The following is a 27745-nucleotide window of genomic DNA, read 5'->3' as shown; positions in this document are numbered from 1 at the left end:
TTCCTTCAATTTTCTATTTGATTAAACCTAAATGCATGACGTCTGCCGAGTAGTTAGTTTAAATGTATACATGAGCACTGGAACGGTACATTTACTACACGATTAAACTTCACGCACTGCAAATCTAAATGCCTATATTTTGTATAGTACATTGGTTCTGGAAATAAACGCCATTGTCAGACGTGTACCAAATAATATACTACAGAGTTCACTCCTCTTTTTGGGGGACACTTATATGATGAAAGTCAAGCAAACTGCATTGATAGACAGATAGAATAAGCTCTGTGGGAGAAGAAAAAGATCTTGTTGTCACGATTCCCTAATACATTTCCGATTGCACTCAGATAATATTACTTTCATTGTCGCGCATTTCGAGTGATCTTTTTTGTAACACGTGCAATATGTGATTAGTTTCGACACGCGAGAAACACCAACACCGATGCAGACAATGACCTTTATATGTCCTTGATTAATGTTATGGAGAGACGAATTAATTCTCACGCTTAATAGACCACATAATATGCATGCCAAGAAACAATCTGGGTTCCCGTGACACCACTCAAACCACTAAATTATAAGAAAAAATATGTTTTCGATAGCACAGGGAATGTAGATTGTTGCTTTCTATTGATATAGTATGTGCTACGCTAGCACACATTGCGATCGGTTAATTAGAATCGACAGCCTAACGCACAGGTGATACGTTTATCGGAAGGATGGTACTCAACAAAATCAGTAAAATCATCGTATTTTTTACGGAAAATATAATATTTTTCAGTTCTGTGAATTATCTTAACATAAAGCTCCTGCTATTGTGGCGGTCATTGCGTGACACACAATCGATCGCGAGTGATATGTGATTGTCAAGAATTCACAGATCAAAAAAATACAGTACTATATATATATAGTCCCGGGGGACCGCAGCTCCATTTCAAATACTGTGAAATTCCTATCACTGATTAGTGTGCATATACAATGGTAATTCTTTGCGGTGGGCTGATAGTGTTGAAGCACAGTGAGCGGTGTGGGTTGATCTGGTAATTTACATGACGCATCATGATTTAAACAAATTCAGTTATTCCGTTTTAGGATTTACTTTTTTTTTAAATAACGTGATAGCAATATAAGAGTAACTCATATACAGTAACCGTCATGCACCGCGAGGTGTAGTCTGGAGCGGAAATCAAAATGTTATTTTGGTATGTTCACGTACATTAAGGTCAATAATAAGTACTTGATACACATTTATATTTATAAATATGCCATGTAAACATTGACAAGTTTATTGTCATCATACACAAACATTTAATAAAGTTAATTGTGCAACTAACTGACTACTAGAAACACAATTTAAGTGATGATTCAATCATCTTCAAACTGGACAACTAAACTCATATTTTCAATGATATTTTGTAATTTATTGAACGCACCGAGATACATGTAATTGTTTCAATTGTTAATGGGTCTTGACCTCAGTATTGTGACATATCATACTTTTGCTTGTCGCACCCGACCGTTCACAGATTGTTTAAATATTTTTTTCCAGCTTTTTTCAGTAAATATCCATAATGCAAGAATGATAAAAACTATATTGTGTAATCACATAATACAGATGCTAAGTCTACTTTAATGAACAACTATTAAATAGATGAGTAATACAAACAATGCATATTCCCTGATATAGTTATATAATTAATCTTTATTTTATGAAGTTATATCTTTTATAGCTATTTACCAACACATGTTGGCTAATGCAGTGTTATTTTTTTATGATTTTGTGATGTTGGGAGCATGTTTCACCAATCATATTTAAGTTTGCTTGCACAGGGGCTTTATAAACACTTTCAGTCGGATTAAAAAAGTACATATATATTCAGTTCGTCTCTGCTATATTTAAGTTGTTAATTACTAGTATTTTTGAACTCATGAAGTTGTACCATGATTGTACATATTACCTTCATAAACGTAACAGATATCCACGCATTATTGAGAAAATAATATGAAGTATTGTACCGATGTGTTGAATTGTTAGGAGTAAAAACTGTAACTGAGATATCGCAGGCCAGCCCAGGAGGAAAACACATTATAGTGAAACAATGTGACTTGCTGATGACATATCGGACTCAAATTCATAATAGTATGTGTTTGTTTGATAAATTTATGAATTATTCAATAAGCTAATTTGTATATTTATTTTTCTAGTTAATTAAATGTTCCGCTCATTGATAGCCTGTAAATTATTGACACCAGCGATTTGAAATTATCAGAGAAATGTTAATGGTAATATTATGGGAATTGTATTACGATTAGTCTTACCTAAAGTTCAAGAACTAAGTTGGAGTTAAAATTACTTCATTTATTTTAGAGCAACGCTGCTGGCAGTGTGCAGGGGGGGGGGTCTCACTTCGAGATTACTGTATTGCAATGCTCGCCGGCCACTTTAGTGCAGTCTCATGTGTATGGTATATGTTTACTCGTTTTGTTTTGTTCTTGGTTGTCCATGGTATCAGTCGAAGCATGTACCGTATCGTTTTGTATGTTACAAATAAGAAGTAATTAGCATCAATACAATTAGAGTCTGCCTCCAAACTAATTATGATAATAATTTATTCTCTATTGTATAAGTGTTAGGGAAAATAATATAACACAATTTCAAATGTTACAAATTGAAATTATTTTGAGGATGTATACTCCAGTTACTTATTTAACTCCACAATGTATTGTCAACTTGTCACAATGTATTGTTAGCTTGTCACAAGTGTTGTCTGCTCGTCACAATGTGTCGTCTGCTTTTGAAAATTGGTCGTCTGCTTGTCTACACGCAATGAGAAACGTGCGTAAATATTTTAAGACTACTTTTTTAAATGGAATAATAATAATGATTGATTGATTGTAATAACATTACTGGTGTATCGATCATAGTATCATACTGTAAGACGAGTGAGTGTACACATCATTCATATAATCGAATTCACATCATACAAGGCGTTTTCTCATTTTTTCGTTACTGTACTCATAAACTAAGGTGAGGATACAGGTTCATCAGCGCTCAAATTCCTACTATTAGATACACCGGATAGTGTATGTTATAGTCTACGTCGGAGCGGGGAAAATTTCAACGTACAACGTCCTGGTATTTCTGTATCTGGTATTTTTAGGCTAGACTTATTTGCATGTTTCAACGGTAAGACTTAGTTTTCGCCGTATTTCTCACAAACATGTTGGTAATTTTGAACTCGGTTTTGTACCTTGCACAGTTGAGTAAGGTTAAAACTGCAGAGAAATTTTATAGATGACTGATCCCGATTCAGATGCAATCTCCGATGATGACTTTATTTTCTAGGGGTTCAAAACGCTATCGACCGGTCTCGTCAACCCGGCAAAATTCCGATTTAAAAAATAGAAGGTCTAAAATTTGTTAAATCTCTATTATAATGTATGATAAATTGCCGATATAAAATGCGCAAAATCACTGTGATGTGTCGATGTACTAGTACGATATAAATGCGAAATGTCAAGCAAATCCAGTCTTAATCACATTCGCTCAATGTATTGTGCCGTCCTGAATCCTGACAAATCAATGGAAATAGTTTTAAAGACGCACTTTCAATGTTAGGCGAAATCTTTGCTCTAAAATCTGCATTTGAACGTCTCGTAGTGGGGGAAAGTTTATCAAATCTAACCAATGACGAACGATGCTCTGCCTAATTTTATTCGAATTTTCAATGGAATTTATTCAAAATGATATTTGTGTTTCGTATATGTTGACGATTTGTCACTAAAATAGTACTACCGTAATAGGATGTATGAACCGTGGCCGCCTAGTTTTGAAAAAATAAGGACATATTTTAGAAACTAACCCTTTCTAAATTGGACGCGATCTTTCAAATAGGAATGTGTTCGTTGTTAGAGCCATTTTTTTTTATAAATGCTTATATTCATTTCCCCTTTCACTAGGTGCATAGGTTGTGTTCATCATATAGGATGAAAAACGTTTCTCTTTCTTATTAATACCGTAGTTTACTTGTTATCCTTTATTTCATGGTGGTGGACAATCATTGGTGTATTTTTGTCTGTAAGTTTGTATCACCATATCCATTGTATCTCTGGATTTTTATGTAATATACAAATATAAAATAAATTCCAGAATGCTGGTCGAGGTCATTTGATCACCAAGAGAACAATTGACACAACTAGTCATACAGCCCTAAGGACTATATAACCTTGTGTAAGTCGTTCAGTACATCCTAGCTAGATGCTATATGCTTTCATTCTCTCATTGGCCAACGGGGCGCTTGCTCTAAGCCAATGTGGCAGTGAATATATAAGTGTATTATTTTTTTTAATAAATACTTTAATGAGTGTACATGACTGCTGCCCCGCAGCCATCAAAATTTGTTTGTCAGACACAAAAATGTATGAAAATGTGACAGAAAACTAGGCAAAATGCTAGATGCTATTCAAAGTTGAAGGTCCCATGCCAACTATAAAATAGAAAAAGACTAATGCGCATAAAATGCTCCCTGGAACGATACTGGAATGATAATCAGACTAACCACTGTTAAAATTATAATTGTCGCAAATTACATTAAGACTCCGGCATCGTTTTTTTTTAAAAAAACCATAATACAAATTTGCATCATGTTTGTACAGCCTTGTAGGAATATGCAGAGCGTTCGAAAATAAATGCATTTTTGCATTTTCCCAGTAATTTGAGTGGTGGATCTTTTTTATACGTTCCTCTTTCTAACGCGATGCCAATACCGTTTCAGGACATAGAAAGCCCGTTAACATGCATTTATACCCTAATGTCAGTACACGTACTCGTATTGGTCAAGCAGGAATTAGCCCGTTAACATGCATTTATACCCTAATGTCAGTACACGTACTCGTATTGGTCAAGCAGGAATTAGCCCGTTAACATGCATTTATACCCTAATGTCAGTACACGTACTCGTATTGGTCAAGCAGGAATTAGCCCGTTAACATGCATTTATACCCTAATGTCAGTACACGTACTCGTATTGGTCAAGCAGGAATTAGCCCGTTAACATGCATTTATACCCTAATGTCAGTACACGTACTCGTATTGGTCAAGCAGGAATTAGCCCGTTAACATGCATTTATACCCTAATGTCAGTACACGTACTCGTATTGGTCAAGCAGGAATTAGCCCGTTAACATGCATTTATACCCTAATGTCAGTACACGTACTCGTATTGGTCAAGCAGGAATTAGCCCGTTAACATGCATTTATACCCTAATGTCAGTACACGTACTCGTATTGGTCAAGCAGGAATTAGCCCGTTAACATGCATTTATACCCTAATGTCAGTACACGTACTCGTATTGGTCAAGCAGGAATTAGCCCGTTAACATGCATTTATACCCTAATGTCAGTACACGTACTCGTATTGGTCAAGCAGGAATTAGCCCGTTAACATGCATTTAAACCCTAATGTCAGTACACGTACTCGTATTGGTCAAGCAGGAATTAGCCCGTTAACATGCATTTATACCCTAATGTCAGTACACGTACTCGTATTGGTCAAGCAGGAATTAGCAGCAAACACAATATTAAACAGATAACAATTGTAATCTATGTCGATGTTAACTTTTGTTATTGGCGGTGTAGCGTGTCACTGCAGTCGCGTGCCCAGGCTATGTTTAAGCCGTCACTCTGCGTTGGTGGGCGCCGCATGCAAACCTAGGGTAAACATGAACTAATTAGCATGTAATGCATCCTTCTAAAATATAACGCGGCGGTCAACGACACCGTATTTAGGGATGTTTTTGCAAGGGTGATGTAATTATATGGTATATGTAGAAAGGCAATGGTGAGAAAATTAATCGGAATACAAGAATAGATATTTAGTTTAACTGAGTGTGTCAGAAACCTTATAACATTAGATATATCTATAGTTGATATTGTATACTGGTTTAACGCCATAATTAGCTATAGAATATCTACCTATGGAACGTAATCAATGCAATCTCCGTCTGATTTATCGGTGGAATTTTAGCGAACACCAACGGGTTTTAATAATGAATTTTCACATTTAGACTGGGTCTGCGACAGTTTATCGATAGCTTTTTCGTCGCTGGTTGATTAGATAATTATTTAGATATCTAAATAAATAAAGTGTGGTTTTAATTGATGAAAATATTATGTAAATGCGCGTGTGTAATTTAAGTAATTTAGTGAACACTACTAGACACAGTTGTAAACAGATGAACGTTATGAGGGCGTAGTTATTATTTAAACACCTACACAATGTTTTCAATTCGTACTACTATAATGGCAACGAGTTCAACGTTTAAGAGCAACGCTCAATTTGTTTAAGCCCCCACCGATGATTGGCATTTTGCAAATTAGGTCACCCTCGTTAAATGAAGTTTGAATAAAATAAAATAAAAGTAAATAAATAAACTGTCAAGCTGTGAATCAGGTGTGGTCCATTGCGTACTAAAAAGCTGTGGTTTTAGAACTTATAAAATCATTTTTCCTACACCATAAGCAATTGTTATCAATGTTTGCAGTGTTTTGTGCTACAAAAGGGCGATAGTTGGACACTTATTTATATATGTGCACTTTTTGAGGAAAATATTATTCGACAAAATTGACTTTCGAAGAAATGGCGTGCACCGATTTAAATAGATACGCTCACTTATTCATACATAGCTTTATCAAGAGTATTCAATCTTCATTTACATGTTATTATCGGCATATATCAACTCGCTACGTGCCTGGTCGGTTTCGACACTCGGGGGGTCTCTGTAACATATATAAATATGTTAAAATAACAATATTTGCATATTTGGAGCGATTAATTTAATATATTTAGTTCACACGACCAGTTTTTTTTTGCTAAAACTTGATTGTCACATCTGTGTAATAAAAGTAAAATAAAACAATGCATATGGTAATTTACAAGGTTTCGACTTTCTGCATTAGGTGAATTTGTATAATATGAGCATGGGCTAAATTTTTATCTGGACCGTGATCGTGTCACTTTTGGCACGTATCCACTCGGTGCCGACAGCAGACACACATTTCAGTACGTACATAGTCATGTGACACGGCCCCAATTCATGGCACTCCGGCAGCAATCACATACGTATCCCTCTACGACGACGACACGCAAAGTCATTCGTAAAAAAGATGAAACATTTTGTATGGAAGGTGCTTTAATTCAGACCGTTTAGATTATTGTGATAAACGAAGTTTTACTTTCGCAGTTCTCTAGAACCTGAGCGTGTACTTTTACTTAGCCGCGTCTGCTGCAGCATTATGTTAGTTCTGACCAATGGAACGATATAATGTGACACTGTTTAACCTGGTGACGTCATACAGTACCCAACTATGAACAATAGTTACTACCTTATACTAAAGTATGTTTGGATATTTAGAGTAGTAACAAATTCCCGCTTCCGGTTCGGTCCGGTTAGACTAAAATACACCACGAATATTCACTTTTGAGAGAAAATTGTTGGTATGTGTTTGTCCTTGGATGTTTCAGCTATGTCGTCCTGTACTTCGTTTAGTAATTCTAACTTCCAAAATCGCGTAAGAACGGATAGTAACGCGATTTTAACACGGAAAATGCTTGGGCTAAATTATTTGCTGAGGGACTGCTTAGGTATGTGCTCTGTAAGTTGTATATTATAATAATATCTCTGAATATAGAACTGAATCGCTACGCTCGGGGCCGATAGACATCATGACATTGAGTTAGTGGCATTAATACCGTGCATGGCGATGTAATTGTGCGTCATAAAATAGTCTTTATGCATTAAATGTAGGGTAGGTTACTTTGTAATGGTATATATGATTAAAATAGAACGAGTAACATATCACGTCCTACTATATTTACTTTCAAGGACAACATACTGGAGAAATGAACTAGTACATCAAAACTCATCCAGGGCTAGGCAGACTTGTAGTACTGCAATTTAGATCATTATCGAACCTCCTGTTCCGTGAATACATCCATTGGTTTAGTGCAAGATAATTATTATTGAAGTGAAATGTCAAGTAAACATGCTTTCGGTTTTAAAGACTAATTCACGGAGAATGTTGCGTTGTTCAGCCATGCAATGCGCAGGCGGAAATTGCCCTGTCAGTTAATACATGCAAAGGCGGAAGGAACCATTTTTCACACGATTCGGACACATCGAAATATTCTAAATCAACGGATTTGTTAGATTTATGACCTTGCACGACCCACATTATTCAGTTGACTGTCAACTGAAAAATAAACAACGTGCATTGAGAGTTGATGACGAGAAATAAGTTAATATGAGTTGGCGTGTTTGTCTGCTTTGATAGTACAAACATGCACTGATTCCCAATGAGCACGCCAAGCATACATCATCAAGACAGTTGGGCAATTAATATTTGACATTCTAAACACATCTTCCCTATTAAGGAGGTTCGAGCAGTATTAAAGATTGATCATGATCATTATACTTTCATTATTAAAAAGGGGTCAAATTTTCATGAAAATTGGTCAAAACTGACCAGATTAAAGTGGTTTTATATGGTGACGATATTTTTTTCATATCTTAATAATTTTGTCCATATAATATTATTGACACGAGTTCTAATATTGTGAAATAATTTCAAAAAATTGACATATAACTTAGTGATTTTCCTGGGTGATAGTTTTTCTATTATATAAAATGGGGAAAGGGGTTGGATATCTCCCACAATGCGTTGCGTATTTGTGCAATAACCATGCTCAGTAGCGCAAAATTGAATTTGGCTCGAGCTGCCTTAACGGCTATTTCCTTACAGCGAATCTACGCCATGTGACATTTTACTAAGGTATACCGTGTCCTGTATGGGAGAAAGGTGTATCAAACTCTTATCGTATTTCAAGTTATGTATTACGCTTAATTACTGGTAGTCCATTTAGAGGTGGTGGGAGTGAGCGAGAGACAGAGGGAAAGAGTGAGAGAGATAAACAGAGAAAGTGGGAGTGACAATAAATACATAAATAAATACATATATAGACACGCTGTTAAGTTTCAAATAGCGCCACCACTAGTTCACTAAATTATTACCATGGAATATCAGACACTTTGTCAGTATACATATCTATTTTTTACATATACATAGGATGTATTTATACTAGTGACTGTGTTTTCTGTCCACTAACATTCAGTCGTGTACAATGTTTGCCTACTTACACTTATTATACCACTGGATCGGTGAAACGTAAATTGTACTTTGTAAATTTACCCCAATGCTTTTAAAAGACGTCGAAGCCAAATCAGAGCCGTAGACTTATTGCTAGTGTTGAGTGAACTTTCTTTGTAAACTAATTAATAATGTATTCTCCAATCAAATTCTATATTTAGATCAACGAACGCTTCAGTAAAGATGAATTTAAACATTAGGTCATAGAATCCTGACATATACGTATGTTGGTTAAGACAGGCAGTATCCCTAATATCGTCATTTGTTACATTCACTGCAATGCGGTATCTGGGTTCGAGGCGCCTAAAAACGTACCGTCTCTTTGCCCTCAGATTACCTGTAGTCTAATCACTTTAGATGCTAATCTGCGGTCCTGACTTTGAGTCGGCCCATTATTGTAAGTTGGAGAGTATAAAAACGAAATGTACACATGCCACTACATGGGCATAACGCTCAGCCAGCGAAAATATAATATGCTATGTATATTTCAATGTTTCATTACTTAAATCAGTGATTATGTCACGTTTTTAAATCAGACGTTAAAAACTCACTATAGCAAACATTACACGAATGCATTACAATTAAACTAATTTTCTTTAACTTACAGTGACGATAATGAATTTGAAGGCTATCCCAGAATACATCTCGATACACTCAACCTTAATATATTTTCTTTCGGGCTTGTACTAAAAGTAACGCCGGCCATACTGATAACACCCTGTATAATGGATATCACGTATTTTCCGGTCGACCAGCAGACGTGTAATTTTGAGTTCGGACAGTGGGCTTATTTAGACTCTCAAGTAATACTACGAGCAGGAAAAGAGAACGCCACATTGGAAAACTACCTACCAAATGTTGAATGGGACATCGTGGATTCTAACGCCACGGCAATTGCCAAACACTTTCAAGGTGTGGACGACTCATTCACAACGATAGTGATTTCAATGGACATAAAAAGAAAACCCCTGTACTACACCGTAAATCTCATATTACCGTGTGTTGTGGTGTCTCTGCTGACAATTGTGGTCTTCTGTTTGCCCTCCATGTCTTCGGACAAAGTCAGTCTTAGTATCTCACTCTTACTGACAATTTATGTATTCAACATCCTTGTGATAGATCTACTTCCGGCCACATCGTTAGAGCTCCCTCTATTGACAGTCTATTTGATATTTAGCATGGGACTTATCGGACTATCGGTTGCCCTGACAACTCTAGTATCTCGGATTTACAGTAAAGGGGAGCATGCCAAAGCAGTACCGCAATTCCTGAGGACTATATTTCTTGGTAAACTTGCCGGTTTTTTATTTGTGAAGGTGAAGCTTACCCCTGTTTCCAAAGCAGCTGACGCTGCCGCGTACAAAGCATTGAACTCGGACGAGATCGCTATTAGTGACGCTGTTTATTATTGTTCAAATCCCCGAAACAGGGTGGACGGGGAACAATATGAAATGAACAATTGGACGCGTTTAGAATCAAAAGGAAACTCCAAGGCATGTGCAGGAGGGTGTCTGACAGGAAAAAGACCGAAGTTCCCAGCCAATTCACTCAAGAAAAATAAGAAAAAGAAAGCAGTAAAAGTGTTCTTCATTTGTGAGAGAACTAATCAGCGTATTCTAAGTAACCTTGATAAGTTAGTTCGACATACAGAGACGTTGATTCGACACATAGTACCGAATAAGAAGACAAAGCAGGTAAGAACGTAACATCAATCAATTATTATAGAGCTGAACGACGACACAATAGCGGAAGTAATAATCTTCTGCGCAAGCAATAATTTTATTTTTGCTCTTTGATTCGTCGACATAAGTTTAATAAAAACTAAGAGAAATCGATTAACATGTTACAATAGATTTAATTTAAATGAATGCAAATCACAAACACTTATTTCCGATTAAATGTTCTTCTAATTTTGTCATGGTGTTTTTTTTTTCTTATTTTAGAATCATGACGAGTGGGTCGCCTTGGCAACGGTTGTGGATCGCATACTACTTGTCCTTTTCATAATTGTTGGGGTGAGCGGAGCTGGAATAATCCTGCCCAAGATCACGTGATCACAACGTTTTTATAACACTATAAGCTGGTTATGAACCATTTGTAACGCTCTAAACTAAAACCAGAGACGACATTTTTTGTTCATAATATGCGAGCTCTTCCGGCGCCAGTGGAGACTGAGCAGTCTCCACAGAAAATCTCCCGATGAAAAAACTCGCTACGTGAATTGACTGTTATACACTTTGTAATAGACGAATTACGTTACAATTGTATTTGTAACATTTTAGCTTGGCGTTCGAGAAACTCTCTTCTCGTGCTACTGGTGATGTGCGCCCTCAGCGACTGTGATCACTCTTCAATTGACACATTGCTTGTGGCGAAACGCAGCATAGACGATTTTAGTAGGTTTAGAACATGTTTCAAGAGGTATTCGTGAAACAGAATGTTACATATTTATACGAGACAAAAGCAGAAGTTAAATACATATGTGTTTTCATTCTTTGAAAGCAAGCGGACAAAGCAGGCTTGCTATGAAAACTTTGTATACAATTGTCGAAATTTCAATTTTAGATTAATGCCAATGCGTTTGTTAATAATGTGCCAATGAACGTCATTGAATTATATTTCTTAAAAAACAAACAAAACATGTACAAAATAAAAGCAAAGCAAAAAAAGAACTAGTGGTGCATTTCTGTCACCATGATTTTGAGTACAGTTGCCTTTACCTCAATTCTTATATTCGCATAATTAGAATTTGTAGTATTTTTTAATTAGTAATGTGCACACAATTGTTTTGACGTCATGTATAGGTTAATCATTTATTAATGACGTTACGTATAGGTTGATAATTATTAAGTATTGTTGTTATTATTAAGTATATGTAGTAACTTTTAGCTGCTGAAATGTGTTTATCATTTATTTAAAAATAGTCGATTAGTCATACGTGTTATCGTAACAACTGACACGGAAGCACGTTACATATTTTAATGCATCATTTATGAATAAATTATGTCTTTCATTTTGAAAATGTATTAGTTTTTAATGGTTTGTTTCAAAGGAGTAAATAATCTAATCATTTAGGTCTGACATGGAACAAATGACATGCCTCAATCCAATGAAAGCGCTGTTTACTCCCACTGGACAAGCGGCGGTTATACTGGGTATACGTTGTGTACGCTGGACGTCTATCTAAGTAATAAATACATGTTATATTAATTAAAATTTCAACAAAATGTTGTTAAAATTCAATTTCACGTTTTGCTGTGAATTATAGGTGTACACTTGATAGTTTAGTGGAAAGCTGGACTTTCAAATTATTAAAAATTATTGACCTTGATGGCTGGGGATTCTTTTTTTTGCTTATGATTAATACAATTGTTTTTGTTATGTAACACAGTAACTAGCTGCGGTATATGGTTATGATATATTTGATGGAAACTTACCCATGGAATAAAGTGAACTGTATACAAATACCGCCAGTGTTATGAGTATATCAAGAATGCTTCTGTTTCCGTATTACGTTGTTTTAATAAGACCAGAGATACCGTGTTAATTGCATTGACAATTTTAAATGGAATGAGTTATATTTTTATGAAATATATAACTAAAATTATTGCACATCCGGCAGCGAAAACTATGGAATTAATTACGTACACTATAAAATAATATACAGGTCCCCTAATTATGTAAAATGTAAAATTATATACAGGTAAGTATTAATCGGTAATTACGTACATAGAAAATAATATACAGGTCCCCTAATTATGTAAAATATAAAATTATATACAGGTAAGTATTAATCGGTAATTACGTACATAGAAAATAATATACAGGTAATAGATTACCCTAATTACGTACAATATCAAATGGTATACAGGTAAATAATGGCACGTGATTACGTATAAAATGTTAAATCTTATACAGGTAAGCAATGACCTCAATTAAGTACAATATAAAATGATATAGAAGTAATATATATGTACGATAGTACACAGGTAATGTTCATCGCGTTTCATCTGGACATTCCTGTACATTACGAATCAAAGGAAATACCCACACGAACAAGAATCTGTGACATAAATGAAATAAAGCAGAGTATCCTCACCCCATTCTGCATTTTAAATAAAAAATCAATCCTTATATAATGTAGTTATCGCGAAATTTGTTAAATATTTTATGCGAGCTGATATGACTAGTACATGACGTAACGTATAACTTGGATTTGATTGATGAAAGTATACACTTAGGCCATAGTCGCCCCACAACGAACACATGTTAACAACGTCATTGAACACATTGCTACTCACTGCTATATTTTTTCTTGCATTTTTAACTGGTGACTTATGATGTTTCACATAATTACCGCAAGCTGGATTTCGTTACACTCATTAACATTTAAGTTGCACTGCTATAATATTAATCTGCTTGCCTCGTCTAACATTTACTTGTTCCTGACCGAGGAAAGTCACTAAGTATGTATTAATTATTCTGACCATTTGTATTATTGAGCGGCCAACCAACAACCTCAGTTACCGACTCAAGACTCTCGCTGACACCATTCTCAATACATATTTCTATTTATCAAGAAATATCTCTATTTTGGAAGATATTTTTGATTCAAATATATATTCAAACTTTGTCCTAACCTCCCAAACAAAAATGTTTAAATATTGCACCTTCTTTTTTTTGCACTTTCTTTTCACCCAAATATCTGTCAGTATATTTATATATGTCTAATTGCTAGAAATAAAAACATTTTGATCGATCAGCACGACGCAATGAAGTATAGATAACGACACGAAGCAATTATCCTACGTCGTAAAACCCGCTTTAAATAACACAATCTTATGTATTAGCTCACACAATACTATTATTACTGCGTATCGATCCACTGGTCTTCATTAGTAAATTATCTACAATGTAAGCACAGCAATTAAAACTGCGCAAAATGTTACAAAATACAGAAACAATTATAGCAATTATTATAAGCGCCGAATGAAAACAAAATTAGAGGTGTGGGAGCTCATTCACCATAGGATGATGACGATAAAAAAACGACACGGACGTAACTTTTTTTTTAAATAATATTTATTCACAGGCATCTTGCATCGACAATCTATGGACATAATAAATAGTACTCCACACTTCACCGGAGCTACATTATTAAAACGTCACAGATCTCTTGGAAAATAAACATCGCTCAAATGATATTAATTATTCACGGTACCTGAAGCAAACGACAGAAAAAGTGGTCGTGCTTGTAAATTTGAGAATCGTTAAGCCAGTTAATTTCAATGTTGAACTTTGACACGTATGGCGCTATTATAATAATGCTGAGACAACAGCAACAGGGTGATACAGCATTTGAATGACAACATACACACAATATGGCTTGTGCAATTCAGTGTGGAATGTTCATGTTATTGCTAGCTGTGGTAGAAGTGATGCTCTTCTCGGTCGGAACAGGTGTGTGCGGTAAGTAATATAATATAAATATAGTTCGTACGTTTGTATTTGAGAAGTATGATTGACACATCCGATAAAAGACAAATGTTTATTTTTGTAGTACAAAGCTTGAGGATACGTCTTAAGGTTATTATTACAGTTAAATATTGAACATTTTCTCATTTTTGGTAAATGTATAAATTATTAAGAATAATAACAAATGGCCTGGTTTTAGAAAATATTATGTTTATATTACATACATGCTTTGAGGAAAAGTCACTGGCAGTATTAACTACGTTGTATTGGGTTTTATGTATTACAAAGTCGTTAAAGTCAGTATAAGTTGATATTGATAGTTATGTTATATCTACATGGAAATACATACATTGTGAACTATACACATAACACTACGGGAAAGGTGATTTGTTCAAATCATTCTTATTAGCTGTAAATTGTGCCAACATGCTCATTACGAACGTTTACAGAATTGTATGTCTTCGAAAGACCGTTAGCGGGAGGCATCAATGATTGAGGGTTCAATACATTTTTGAGAAAATTGTCCGGAATTCGACTCATTAAAAAACTAAAGCGACAAACAAAATGGCCGACACTTAGATCGGATAGCACGGTAAGAATATTGCATGTAAGGAATAAATTATATTTGATGAGTGTATGACAAGTTGATGGGTAGTGTATTAGATATTCATGAAACAGTACAATATCAACAAGTTGGCAATGAAAGAAATTGAATCGGCTTTTAGCATGTCACCAATTTGACGAATAACATGTCGTTCGAAATGTCTTTGTAAATATTGAATTGAGAAATTTGATTCAGAGATGAATGGATTGAAACAATATACGCCTTTTTAACCACACGTTAGTTAAATTTCATTTAGCATAATAATTGACTGTGATAAATTTAATTAAAATTACTTTTTTCATATATTGCTATGTTCAATCAAATTTCAATAACGTCATATTTGTGTTAATCAATATATTGCCCTGTATAGATAAGCTAATACATATTATTTATTATTATACTTGAATATCTACAAGTTTATCATTATTTATTCATCCTTTATTATCGATTTTTTCACAATTCTGTAGCAATATATAAAACAAACGGCTCGTGTCTCGGTTCTGTTAATAAAGAATATTAAGACATGCTGAGTTGCATCGTACTATCTTACAACTATAAGGTTTCAGTTACATGACGTAGCCCCCGGCTGTGCCACAAGTAGTGAAAACGACAGTCTGTTGATTGTACAGTTATGTTTGTTTCGTGATTTATTCTACTAGTAATAGAAGTCAGTCGTATTGTTCCACGCTTCGTCTTCAGTAAATAGATGCATTTTTATAGCTATTATGTAATTTATTGGGAATATCTTTATTGCAAACTAAATATATTTGCTCTTTCTTAAAGAATCAGTGCTTATTTTGTTAATCGCTTCCATTGCAATCATTGTAAGCATCGAGCCTATCTGAATTCTGCGATGCTATTCAAATACATAATGTTATAAACAATTATTATACATATGTCACTGTCACACCCTAAGTTACAATGTGTCGTAATTGTGCGGCATTTTACGGGGTATTTTCATCCTGCCGTACTAGGAAATGCGAATTCCAAATATCGAATGATTACGCGCGTAAGCGTCCTCTAATAATAAAAACAAACATGGCTGCCACTAGGTTTTGACCGGACTCCACACCAAGAAGTTCGCTAATTCTGTTTTAAACATTTTGGATTTCGGCATTCCCATGAAAAGAAAGGAAAACACGATTTTTCTTGTACGTTCGTGACAAGATTATACGTTGTCCCATTCACGTTTGTAAATGTTGTCATAAATTTCGTTATCAATTACTCAAATGATAATAATAAAATAATAAAAACATAAATGAGGAAGGCGGTTGATAAACGTGGTTTCTTTTTAATTGATAAATGGCTCATTTTATAAACTAAACATTAATTTCCTTTCAGATAGCGGGAAAAACAGTTACCATGAGCGCACAAAAAACAAGTGCATAGTAAGATACTCTCTTGATTGTGGTTGGAAAATAAAACATGTCAAACATGGGTTTAGGTGAAATGGTTTGGGGATTAATCATTTTTATTTTACAAAAATTAAATGCAAAAATAACAATTATACTTACATTGCAATATACTTCGTCCAGTTGGTCCCTCTAAAATGTTGACCGATTATTTACGAGACCATGGCTGTATTTTTATGGCTATTTATTAACGGCAATATAGAATAAATTCTGTATATCATTTTTTACGTGGCAGTGCCAGGGGTGTGAATATTAATTAGTAGTACAAGATATGATCGAGCTGCGACAGTTCTTCACCTTTATATTTGATGGTTTTCAGTATATGCAAATTTGAGAATTGTCTTTGTTGGATTCATTTGGTGGCACTAATATTTCAACTTCTCTACTTTCCATTAAACGACCATTAAAATGTTGACATTTTATCGAAAAATTACACTACTTTCCATTTTATGTGTCAGTCTCCGATCATTGGTCAAGCAATATGAAATTTGAATATGGATGAAAAATTTACGTATATAATATCGAAAATTTTATATTGATAGAAACTCGATGGATAGTACCGGATATAAAATCCTATTTTATAAACTTAATTCCAAAAGGAGACAGAAGCTGTTCTGAATTTCTTGTGATTGTCTGGGGTGTATCCCGATCTGAACACAGTACAAGCATAAATATTTTAACTATAAATATAACATATCTGGAGCTCTTCCCTGTCTGACAGGATAGCGTTGTTCAGACACTTGGTTGATCCTATCCATAAATACTGGTGGATTTGATTGTTGTACTATGGCATGCATGCTACTATCACAGTCAAGAAGAAGAACATAGAACACTTTCCCGGGGTAGTTGAAACCGAAATTGTCATCTAGCTATAAGGCCATCGCTGATTGGCTGCTGAGCTGGAATGACAATTTTGGTTTCAAATACCCCGGAAAGTGTTCTATGTTCTTCGTGTAATTAGGTGTTCCTATTTAAGGGATTTTTCCACACAAAACCGACGAATACCGGCCGATTTGTTTTAATCATTTTGTTATATTTGTTAACGGATCGTATTTCTGTGAAAGATTATTTATGTTGGTGTTAGGTCGTCAAGTGATAGATGACAGGTTGAGTTGTCGTTGTAGTTTCAATCATTTGGTCGGATGCGATCTGAATTAATGTTATTTTGTAAAGTGTTCACATTTTTACAAATATAAACTGAGGGCCATTGTTTCTTACTAGAAATTCTACCTTCGACTACGTACTAGGTTTGCTAGGTACAATCGGCGATCACCAGTGTGCATCAGTGACTACCAGGCACATTTTTCTTGTATTCCCGATGTCAGACAACCCTGGTACAGATATCTCATCTTTACACTGGTATAGTGGGGTGACATTTTAGGAAGACGATCTCATCGTTTCATGGCCGCTGCATATATATTGAGTCTCTTCCGTTCTCATATGATAACCTGTTACTGGTAACTGTGTATGGTTTAATAAATCAACTGAATTTTCCCGAGACAAAGTCGAGACAAACAAAATCTGCGTACTAGATTTCATATGTATATCAAGTAAGAAATATTGCATAGCAATGTAGACAGCGTTTGCAGTGTATTAGCAAATAAAACTGGCGTTGCTTTCCTTCATATTCAACACAGACATACATGCTGCTTAGGTTATGACAGATTCCCCGGTCTAAAATGGAATCAGAGCTCAGTAACTAATGGCGTAGTTGTCGTGTGTCCTTGTACATCATCAACTATTCAAATATTTTATCAGAAGGTCGGTCAGAAGATATCAAATTTCGTTTTAGGGTATACATGTATGATTCTATGTGTCTGAACTGCCATGGCAATTGTTTCTATGGTGAAATGTCATTTGCAGCAATTTGTATTCTATATCTTCCTCTACACTTTCATCAAACGAAGCCTTCTTGCCAATCTTAAATCCGTCGATTAAGATCGTTATCATGCAAATGTGTAACGTAATTAATTTCTTACCTAACGTGCTAATACCTGTATTTAGTTGTCATACTGTGGATCAATTGTTATTATTAAACAATGTATTCGTATAAAGTTCATGTCTAATATCACTCATTTTATATGAATACATTTTTAACAGAGACCCACCATGTGTAAGCATGCCTTCTTATCTATCTTTAACTTTACCTATTACGTTTTTATTAATATAATAACGATATGGTGAATTGTTATCCAACTCATTTATTTAATATCAATCTTTATACTGCGATGAGATTTACATTACGTAAAATAGGTTGAGCTACCATTATAATAGGTGTTTTCATTTGTTACCAACCGCACATTAACTATCTTTTATAAATTGTGCACTATTTACCAAAACCATATAGTTGTGTAATTAGGAAAATTGTTTTTCAGGTATTTTCACAAATTGAACACTAATCAATACTATTACTTTTTTTCTTTTGAAGCATAATTTGAACCTTTGTTTTTATATCCGAAAATGTGTTTTGATACCTTTTTATATTTTTATGTTATGATTATGTAACAATGAGGACTCAATATCATTATAATTAACATTATCCATTTTCAATCTTACATGCCCTCAGAATGTAGTTCACAAAGATTTAATTGTCTCAAATGACAACACTTTAAACATCCATAAATCCATCATCATCATTTTTCATAATAGTTATCACATTCATGGGATTATGTAGGTAGAGCAATTTTATGAAGCTCTATTCAATTGTTTATATTTATAAATATTCATAATTTGTTTAATATCTAATTGACCAGTTCGAATCATTCCACACCAGTTTCGCTATAGCATTTGTTATGTACTAAGTCGAGTATTTGTTCAATTTCATTTATAGCAACACAGAACTTACTATCAAAACATGTAATTATATAATTACATAGACCCCTGGGTTTCCAGTTCAAGAAAACATATAGAGCATATCGAAGCGCTAAGGCATATTAAAGATATGGCACCATAACTGCATTCATTGAAGGTCTGAAGCCACCAGTCGGTCATCTTGAATTCACTCTAATATACAAAAATACACGCATCAAATTCTCGTAATAATCAGTGTACATACCAAGAGTGAACAAGTTTCGACTATAAACAATCGAAATCCTGTTCCAGAAATTATCATCACAAAATTAATCGTTTTTCGACCAAGCTAGATTGAATCATCAAACGAAGAAATGAGTAATTCGCGACTTGATATATGATTTATATATAAAGACTGAACATGATCGATCAAAGCATTCCTATATGCCGGGGAAAGCATTTGTTAAAACATGATGATAATTTGTTTTCTCATTCGACCATTTTGAATCCGATCAAAAACAATTGAACGTGCATATGTATCTTAAGATGATGATGTATGTGTAAAGTTGAGTGTTATCGAACCAGGCATATTATATATATAACTGGAGAGGCACATCCGAAAAACAAAAGCCCATGTTCGGACTCGTTCGATTCTAGTACCAACATACTTCCCTCTTAATAATTACTTTTAATATATCAAGCATTTCACCTCTTTCGAATCACGTATTATTTGATATTTGATAAAAGCTCAGGTATAATGTAAAGTAGCAACAAGGGTTAAATAATTATTTTATATTCAGACATCCTCTAATACCAGCAAAGCATACTATTTTGTTAAACTATATCTGTCGATTGCTTAAAGAATTATATTCAAATATATCCCTTTATTTTTTCAATACAATTTCATTCATTTAATTCCTTTAGGTATATTTCGCTTCGTGTAATATATATATATATTACACTGTTTCCGTATGTTTACTTTTCTTTAAGTGTGTTTTTGTAATTTGGTTAAATTGCTGAAATTTATTGAATAATATTTCTAGAATACTAATATTATAAATACATACATATAATAGTTATGCTTTCACATTATTTGTCATTCTTGTGTTTTACTTGACACATACGGCACTTTGCCCTGGAATTTTTTTTATTACACCATAAAAAAACACAGGTATTGAGACACAGGGTACCGTCTAATGTTATTTTTCTTCTTGTAAGTTCATCTGTCATAAATATTGTATTCATAAACATAGTTGTAAACACAAAGTAATCCACATTTAGACAAATATTTGTATTGTAATCGTGTATAAGATCGTAATTACATTCATCACATGCTTCATCGATGCATTGGTCGAATAAATGCATCATTGATATTCACATATTGTCATTACAATGATATGAAATTTTTATAGCTTTGCTTGATCACAAAATAGAGCATATAAGTATATGAGGCATGACCAGGTTTGATTGGTTGAGAAGGTCTCAATGTATTACATGTTGTGCATATAACAATTATTTTCTATTGCAGATGAAACGAGCCGTTTCATGTCCAACGAAGAGAGTTTAATGAAATATTTAATCAATGATGCGTACAGTCCTTTATCCCGACCGGTGCGAAACTCAAGCGACGTTGTGGAAGTAAATTTATGGATGACATTAACGCAGCTCATGGACGTAGTAAGTGTTATGTTATGTTATGTTATGTTATGTTATGTTATGTTATGTTATGTTGTGTTGTGTTGTGTTGTGTTGTGTTGTGTTGTGTTGTGTTGTGTTGTGTTATGTTATGTTATGTTATGTTATGTTATGTTAATTAGGTTAATTAGGTTAATTAGGTTCTAGTTTAAATGAGTTCTAGTTTAAATTGTGTTATTTAATATCATAATTTTGAAACTTTAGATTTTGGTATGAAGCTTTTTAGAAAACAAATCTGCTTCACCAATGCAGGTTGGTACTTTCAACTGTTAATAATAAATTGTCTTTTTGATTATGTTTATAGTCAGCTCTATTTGTAAATTAACCCTTTTTCAAGGTTTTTCCAATGCCTACCGTATTATTATTTTGCCAAAGTTTCGTGTTTGGAGGGGGTTAAATTGTAGTTTAATTGTAGCAGGGAATAATAATAATATTATCACGTGATCTAGTGTAATATACAATGTGTGAAATAATCGTGATGTGCAGATGATAACGTTTGCTTTCATATGATATATTTTCAGAACGAGAAATCCCAGCTTATAACAACAAATGTGTGGATATATCAGGTAATACGCTCCAACAGTAAATTATGTAACAAAAACAAGCCTTTCTGGCATATATGAGGAGTTTTAACGAGACAATACTGAATTTATAAATTACATACATACATATTCTGAAAATGTAGCTTACGTTTATCAATATGTATTGTATTGCTAGTGTGAAATATATTTTAGTTACCATTTGGATGTCTGTATCTATCACCACGTGCACGCGCCCGAAGCCCCATAACCTAGAGTAGAGTCTGGCCTAACTACTACTCAGGGACGACAATTCAATATATTATATACACAAACGATTGCAAATTTTCAGTATATGAATATTATTACAGATTATTAAAAACAACATCTACATGCATGGCTACATATTAACCATTTCAAATCCTCCATTCTGACTGACATATTCTTTCATATACAAACCCACACTCTTCTAAACTGTTAAAATGTCCCCAAAATGTTCTACCTTGATTTCGAATATGTGACATTTGGATGGGTCTATATGACAGTTTAAACTAAGTTTGGCAAGTAATTGCCCACTAACTAAATGCATAGATAAAATGTTCTACAAAGAACGACAAAATATAATTTTAGTAGTTGACAATAAAACATATTAATTTTACTGTCAGAGCTCTGAATGTATACTATGTGAGCAATTTATGATTAACATTTCTAACCTGCTGTATTTAGTCTTGGAACGACCCTAGGCTTGCGTGGAATGATACTGATTTCAATGGAATAAGTGCCATTCGTCTACCAGTACAGAACGTATGGACACCAGATACATCCCTACTTACAAGGTGAGGGCATAATACTTTAATCTGCTTATGATTCTAGAAATTATTTTTTGATATTATTAAATGTGTTTCACCTGGAGTATCATCGCATTTTTGTACATTTATTTGTTTACTGCTACATTTACAAACAATACAATTTAACCATATAAGTATTATCTGCAACTGTATTTAAGTACAACGTCAGTGAACCAACAGGTAGATAATCTACAGCTAAACATCGATAGAGTATGGTTCTGTCACGATGCAACGCGTAAAAAATTTATATGTACATAGAAATAGTGTGCAGTTCACGCCAGCCAAGTTTTGTTGCAGAATTTCGCCCATTGTCGGCATTTTCGTAATTATAAGTTAAAACGTCATACTTCTATTGATAATTTTATTCGAAATTTCAATCCAATTTGATATTGTTTAATAAGCCCAAGTGAGAATAGAAATAATTGTCAACAAGTGTGGGTGTGAATGTTTTTATTTACTTGTTGTAGAAATCAGGGGGGTTACTATATGTTATTCATGTTCATAGTTGCCCTGGAAATGAACTAAGTCACGCTAAGTCAATAGTAAACATATTTGTAAGGTTGACACATGACGTAACGTAATATACATAATATATGCAACAGTATGTAATAAGTTTCATTTCACAATCAAAAAGCAATAATGAGCTAATTTACATATTTTTGAAATAACAAGAGGTCACTAAATTATCAAAACCGCATTTTTTTCTGTTCAAAATCAGTTCCGCAAACATTCAGAGGTGAAACCATAATATCATTATCATCATACACTTCAATCAAATTCCGTATTCTCAAAACATGAATTTGTCCAATCCAACAATCTGTAGGGGTTTGTGTTACAATATCGCATTTTTATTTTTCAGTCGGTGCGTGAAAGTTCACTGAAATGTACGTTTACAGTAATTTCTTTTTTTTTTGTTTCAGTGCTGACAATCAATATCCAGGTTTTCCGTTAATGCATATTAAGGAACTCAATGCGATTGTTTACAGCAATGGAGACGTACTTAAAATAGTGCCACAGGTTTTATACACACCGTGTATTATGGATATTAAAATGTTTCCTGTTGATATTCAGCACTGTGAATTGGAATTCCAATCGTGGTCGTTTTCGAGTAATGAAATGATCCTGATTTCTCACTACGATGAAGTTAAATTCGAAAAATATATCCCTAATGTTGAATGGGATGTGACCTCATCTTCTGTGACGCCAGTTCGGAGGACGTTTGCCGAAGTTAATGGACTGCATTCATATACAAGCCTTATTGCTACACTTGTTATTGAAAGAAAGCCATTGTACTATGTGATAAATTTGATTTTGCCGTGTGTAATGGTGTCAGTTTTAACACTTGTCGTATTTTGCCTACCGTCGAATTCTCCAGACAAACTCAATTTGAGTATTTCGTTGATGCTTACTCTGTACGTGTTTAATTTACTCATTACCGATCTGCTGCCACCGACATCGACAAATCTTCCTCTCATTACTGTCTATTTTCTATTCAGTATGTTCGCAATTGCAATTTCCGTTGCCGTAACCACTCTTGTTTCCAAGATATATAAAAAATGCGAAGTTAGTGGTGAGCAGAGGCCGGTGCCAAAGTGGGTGAAAAAACTCCTACTTGGCAAGATGTACGAATATTTACTTCTGCCCAAACGACATTATCTAAAAAAGAAAGGCAACAGTATAATTTTGCACAATTACACGCCCGAGTTAGCAGGACAAGACAACATACCTCACAATATATTTTCGGATATTTTGGGAAGAAAGATAAAATATGAACGTGCAATACCGAGTGTGAAATACCGTAAACTTAAACTGTGCTTCAGTAATAACAGGCAAAATGGGAAAATAATTTCTGCTTTACGTAAAATTACGAAGTCGTTGGATAAAATCACTAGGTACATGTTACCAGACATCCACTCTGATAAGGTGAGTTATGTACTTCATTGCCAGTGCAATGCCAGTGGACGAATAAAGCTTAAATGTTCAAAGAGTTTGCTTTTGCTTCCGGTTTGAATTGTTGTTTTTTTATTACTTTAACGATCAGATGGTCTATTGCTCATAGTTTTGCACGTTTATTCATGTGAAAATAACGTCGCTTAATTATTGGGGAAGGAAAATATGCCAGTATTTGGGATTGTATATTTTGTTAGTTTTCTTTGTGATCATGAGATATGTTTTAGCTCACCCATTTAACCTATGGATTATGTGGATAATCGGCATTTACACCATTTCCCCGTGACTGCATACGTTGTTACTATCAACCTTCAAAGCTCATCCAATTCTCGATGTGCATTATATTGTTGAAATTTGGGCATGTTGTAGTTATTCCCTGTGACAGGTTATTTGATAGATCGAAGAAAAAATATAGTGTCCAAACTATTTTTATAACTTTAACCTTTGAGTTGCTTTGTGCATTTGGCTCATCCCAAAACTGTTTTCTTTTTAGGCCCGTTTATTCGTATTATCAGCTCTAGTCTGTCACACAATTTGTCAAATTGTCAACGCAAATTGAGAGAATGCAAAAATCCACCAGATTATTTATGCTGTCTAATGTGTACATGAGCATTGTCCACACTGACTTTTGGTTTCCGTCAAAAACCATGAAAAAGTAATTTTTTCTGGTAAATTTTGGGTTTCGGAAATTTTCTGTTGGGAGATAATTTGTCAAAGTATTAATAAGGTCATTACGAGTTTACCTCAAAGTATGCACTCAGACAGTACGCCACGCGTCGGTCGATACTCCAGCTGTACTGTCTTCGTGCATAATTTGAGGTATTCTCGTAATAACTTCCTATTATGTATTTATCCTTTAGATTAGAACCGAGTGGATGGAAGTTGCAGCTGTTGTGGATCGGATTCTGCTCATAATGTTTTCCGTGTGTATTATCACTGGGGCGCTGATTATATTACCTCGTATAACTTAGTCATTGTTATTGTCGACCTCTAAAAAACGTCTCGGGTCATTCATTCACAGCCATTGAGCGAATGTAATGAAATAGACATATCTGGTTATTTATTATCGAACACGACGAAATTTCTATGAATGTGTTGTATTCAACACATTGTTGTGTGGAGTACAATATAAATAACAAATCGCTTTTGACTTGAAGTATATATATTATGACAGTCATAGTGTAAAATATTTCCACTCACATTAGCTAGCCCGTTAAGGCTAAAGACCAATCTTATGGCGTTATTGTAAGCCACTAACACTGTATTTAAAATTTGTGTATGACAATCACTCTGAACAATATGTATTGTATAAATAGGATCTCAATACACTTAACTTAGCTTTTTTATAACTTTTCGTAAAATAAAGTTTGCACTGGCGTAAATACACCTGAGCTGTCGCTTCATGTTTAGCTGTATCCTTGCATTCTACTGATACTATATAGCCAAGGTATTTTTCTATTGGGACGAAAACTAAAGACTCACCATATATGTACACGCTTGGTACTCTAGTCTGTTCCAACGGTTTTGAAAGAATGACATGCATTCTGTCTTAGTAGTGCGGACATGAATGCCAAACTCCTTACCACAACACTCGCAGATCTCGGCGAGCTTTCTCGATATTTTCACAAAAAGTGAAACTAACAAAAGATAATATTATTTTATTTTACTAGCTAAATGCATTTCAACACCTGTTTTTTACAGCCTAGTACTGAGATAATCAATATCCATTGAAAATAACGTCGGCGGAAGAAAGCTTCATTTTCGAACTCCATCCCGTCGAACACAAACAGTTTGACCTAAGTATCAATACAATATCAACGTACAATGAATATAAGCATTCCCCTGTCAAGTAATGTTTTGAATAACTTCCAATGGTTTATAGCCTGTCAAAATCATTTGTTGCGTTCATAAAACAAGCAAAAACGGGCGAATTGTGACTTTTACAACACACTCCAACAAATTAGGTTTTTTGAAAAAAATTATTGATTTTTGCGTTCAAGAGTCTGAACGTTATATAGTTAATACCTGCCTAATATCACAATATGTTTTGCATACTAACCATGTGACTAATGGTCGTTATTTTTTTTTAACGGTACTCACATATATGTGCATGTCACATCATAACCATTAACAAAATAAGACCCCCTTAATAGTTCAGTGAATAAGTCAACACTATCTACGAGTAAATAACTTCTTCACATTATGATAAAAATATGACATTTTAAAGTTTAAATCGTATTTACGAATGGAATGCGTGTATGTAGCACATGTGCACACGAGCGTTGAACTTCTGGAAAGGTCATTGTTTCCTTCTCTGAACAAAAGCTGCAAACCACTTTTTAGATCAACAGATTTGAGTATTTGAAAACCGGCAGATACTTCGTAAAGTGCCGCAGTCGTCGCGAAGCGCTTGTTCGAATATTGTTATAAACAAACATTGTAATTTATACATCGTTATGGATCCTATTTCCAACACGACGGGGAGCGACGACAGTAGCGCTTTAAAAAGACACCGTAAATGTAATATATGCATAAAATACAGCTCATATGATATTACAGACTTATAGTCAACAAATATTGAAAATTGCATTAAATAAACTTCGGTTCTATAACAGTGATTAATCAGTTTTTCTGCCACTTTTGTAAATTCACACGGGTCTTTATGCTAATTTGAAACCGACTACAGTTGCAGGGCGTATTCCAAACAGTTGTGTTCATATGCAGAGCCTAATTGCTACAACTAAATGTACATCATTTAAAAATCGCTCTTACAAATCAGAGCTTGCACATTGATTAGGACTATGCAGTTGTAGTCAGGGTATAATATCTGAAATTGACGAAGATAAACAATTCTTCCTAAACTGTTGAAAAAGTTAACAAAGAGGAATGTTTGAACCCTAAACATCAACCACAGGTGCAGGTAAAACTTATCACGACTGAGCCTTGTTGATTATCAATAAACCGGCAATTGTAATGCCAAGTAGTATGCATTGAATTACATATGTGCTATCGGGAACTCGATATAGGTCAGGGACCTTTGTGTTATGTTATTTTATTTTATGAGTTTTCTAGTTAGATCAAGACAATTTGTAAGTTGTCTTACGTATGATATTCAGCTGTCTTAATTTCAATATGCAAATTGTATGGTAAAATTGAACACAAGGTTGGATAGGTCAACTCAAGTTTAACTGTGTCACTCATTGAGCGATGAATATTATATATTTATAGCATGCTAACAATACGGGCATGGT

At 34.3% G+C, this 27745-nt stretch overlaps 2 protein-coding genes across 2 annotated transcripts in view; both read left to right on the top strand.

Annotated features, from left to right (window-relative positions):
* The window catches only part of LOC146735757 (neuronal acetylcholine receptor subunit alpha-2-like), a 77598-nt gene extending 65374 nt beyond the window's left edge, over positions 1-12224 (top strand). Inside the window, exons 5-6 of the mRNA XM_085506056.1 lie at positions 9810-10896; positions 11146-12224. Coding sequence (XP_085362182.1) covers positions 9810-10896; positions 11146-11256 — 1198 coding nt within the window. The 3' untranslated portion in view covers positions 11257-12224. The remainder of the gene's footprint in view (positions 1-9809; positions 10897-11145) is intronic.
* Positions 12225-14583: 2359 nt separating this feature from the next.
* Positions 14584-25465, top strand: LOC100372600 (neuronal acetylcholine receptor subunit beta-3-like). Its single transcript, XM_002742256.2, has 6 exons — positions 14584-14671; positions 21012-21160; positions 21700-21744; positions 22423-22532; positions 23465-24467; positions 25355-25465. The coding sequence occupies exons 1-6, from the start codon at positions 14584-14586 to the stop codon at positions 25463-25465; spliced, it is 1506 nt and encodes a 501-aa protein (XP_002742302.2).
* The last annotated feature ends 2280 nt before the right edge of the window (positions 25466-27745 follow it).

Source organism: Saccoglossus kowalevskii, chromosome 12 (assembly GCF_978046115.1).
Source record: "Saccoglossus kowalevskii chromosome 12, keSacKowa6.1, whole genome shotgun sequence".
Lineage (NCBI taxonomy): Eukaryota > Metazoa > Hemichordata > Enteropneusta > Harrimaniidae > Saccoglossus > Saccoglossus kowalevskii.
The sequence above is the reverse complement of the archived record's forward strand: the minus strand, read 5'-3'. Positions and strand labels throughout refer to the sequence as shown.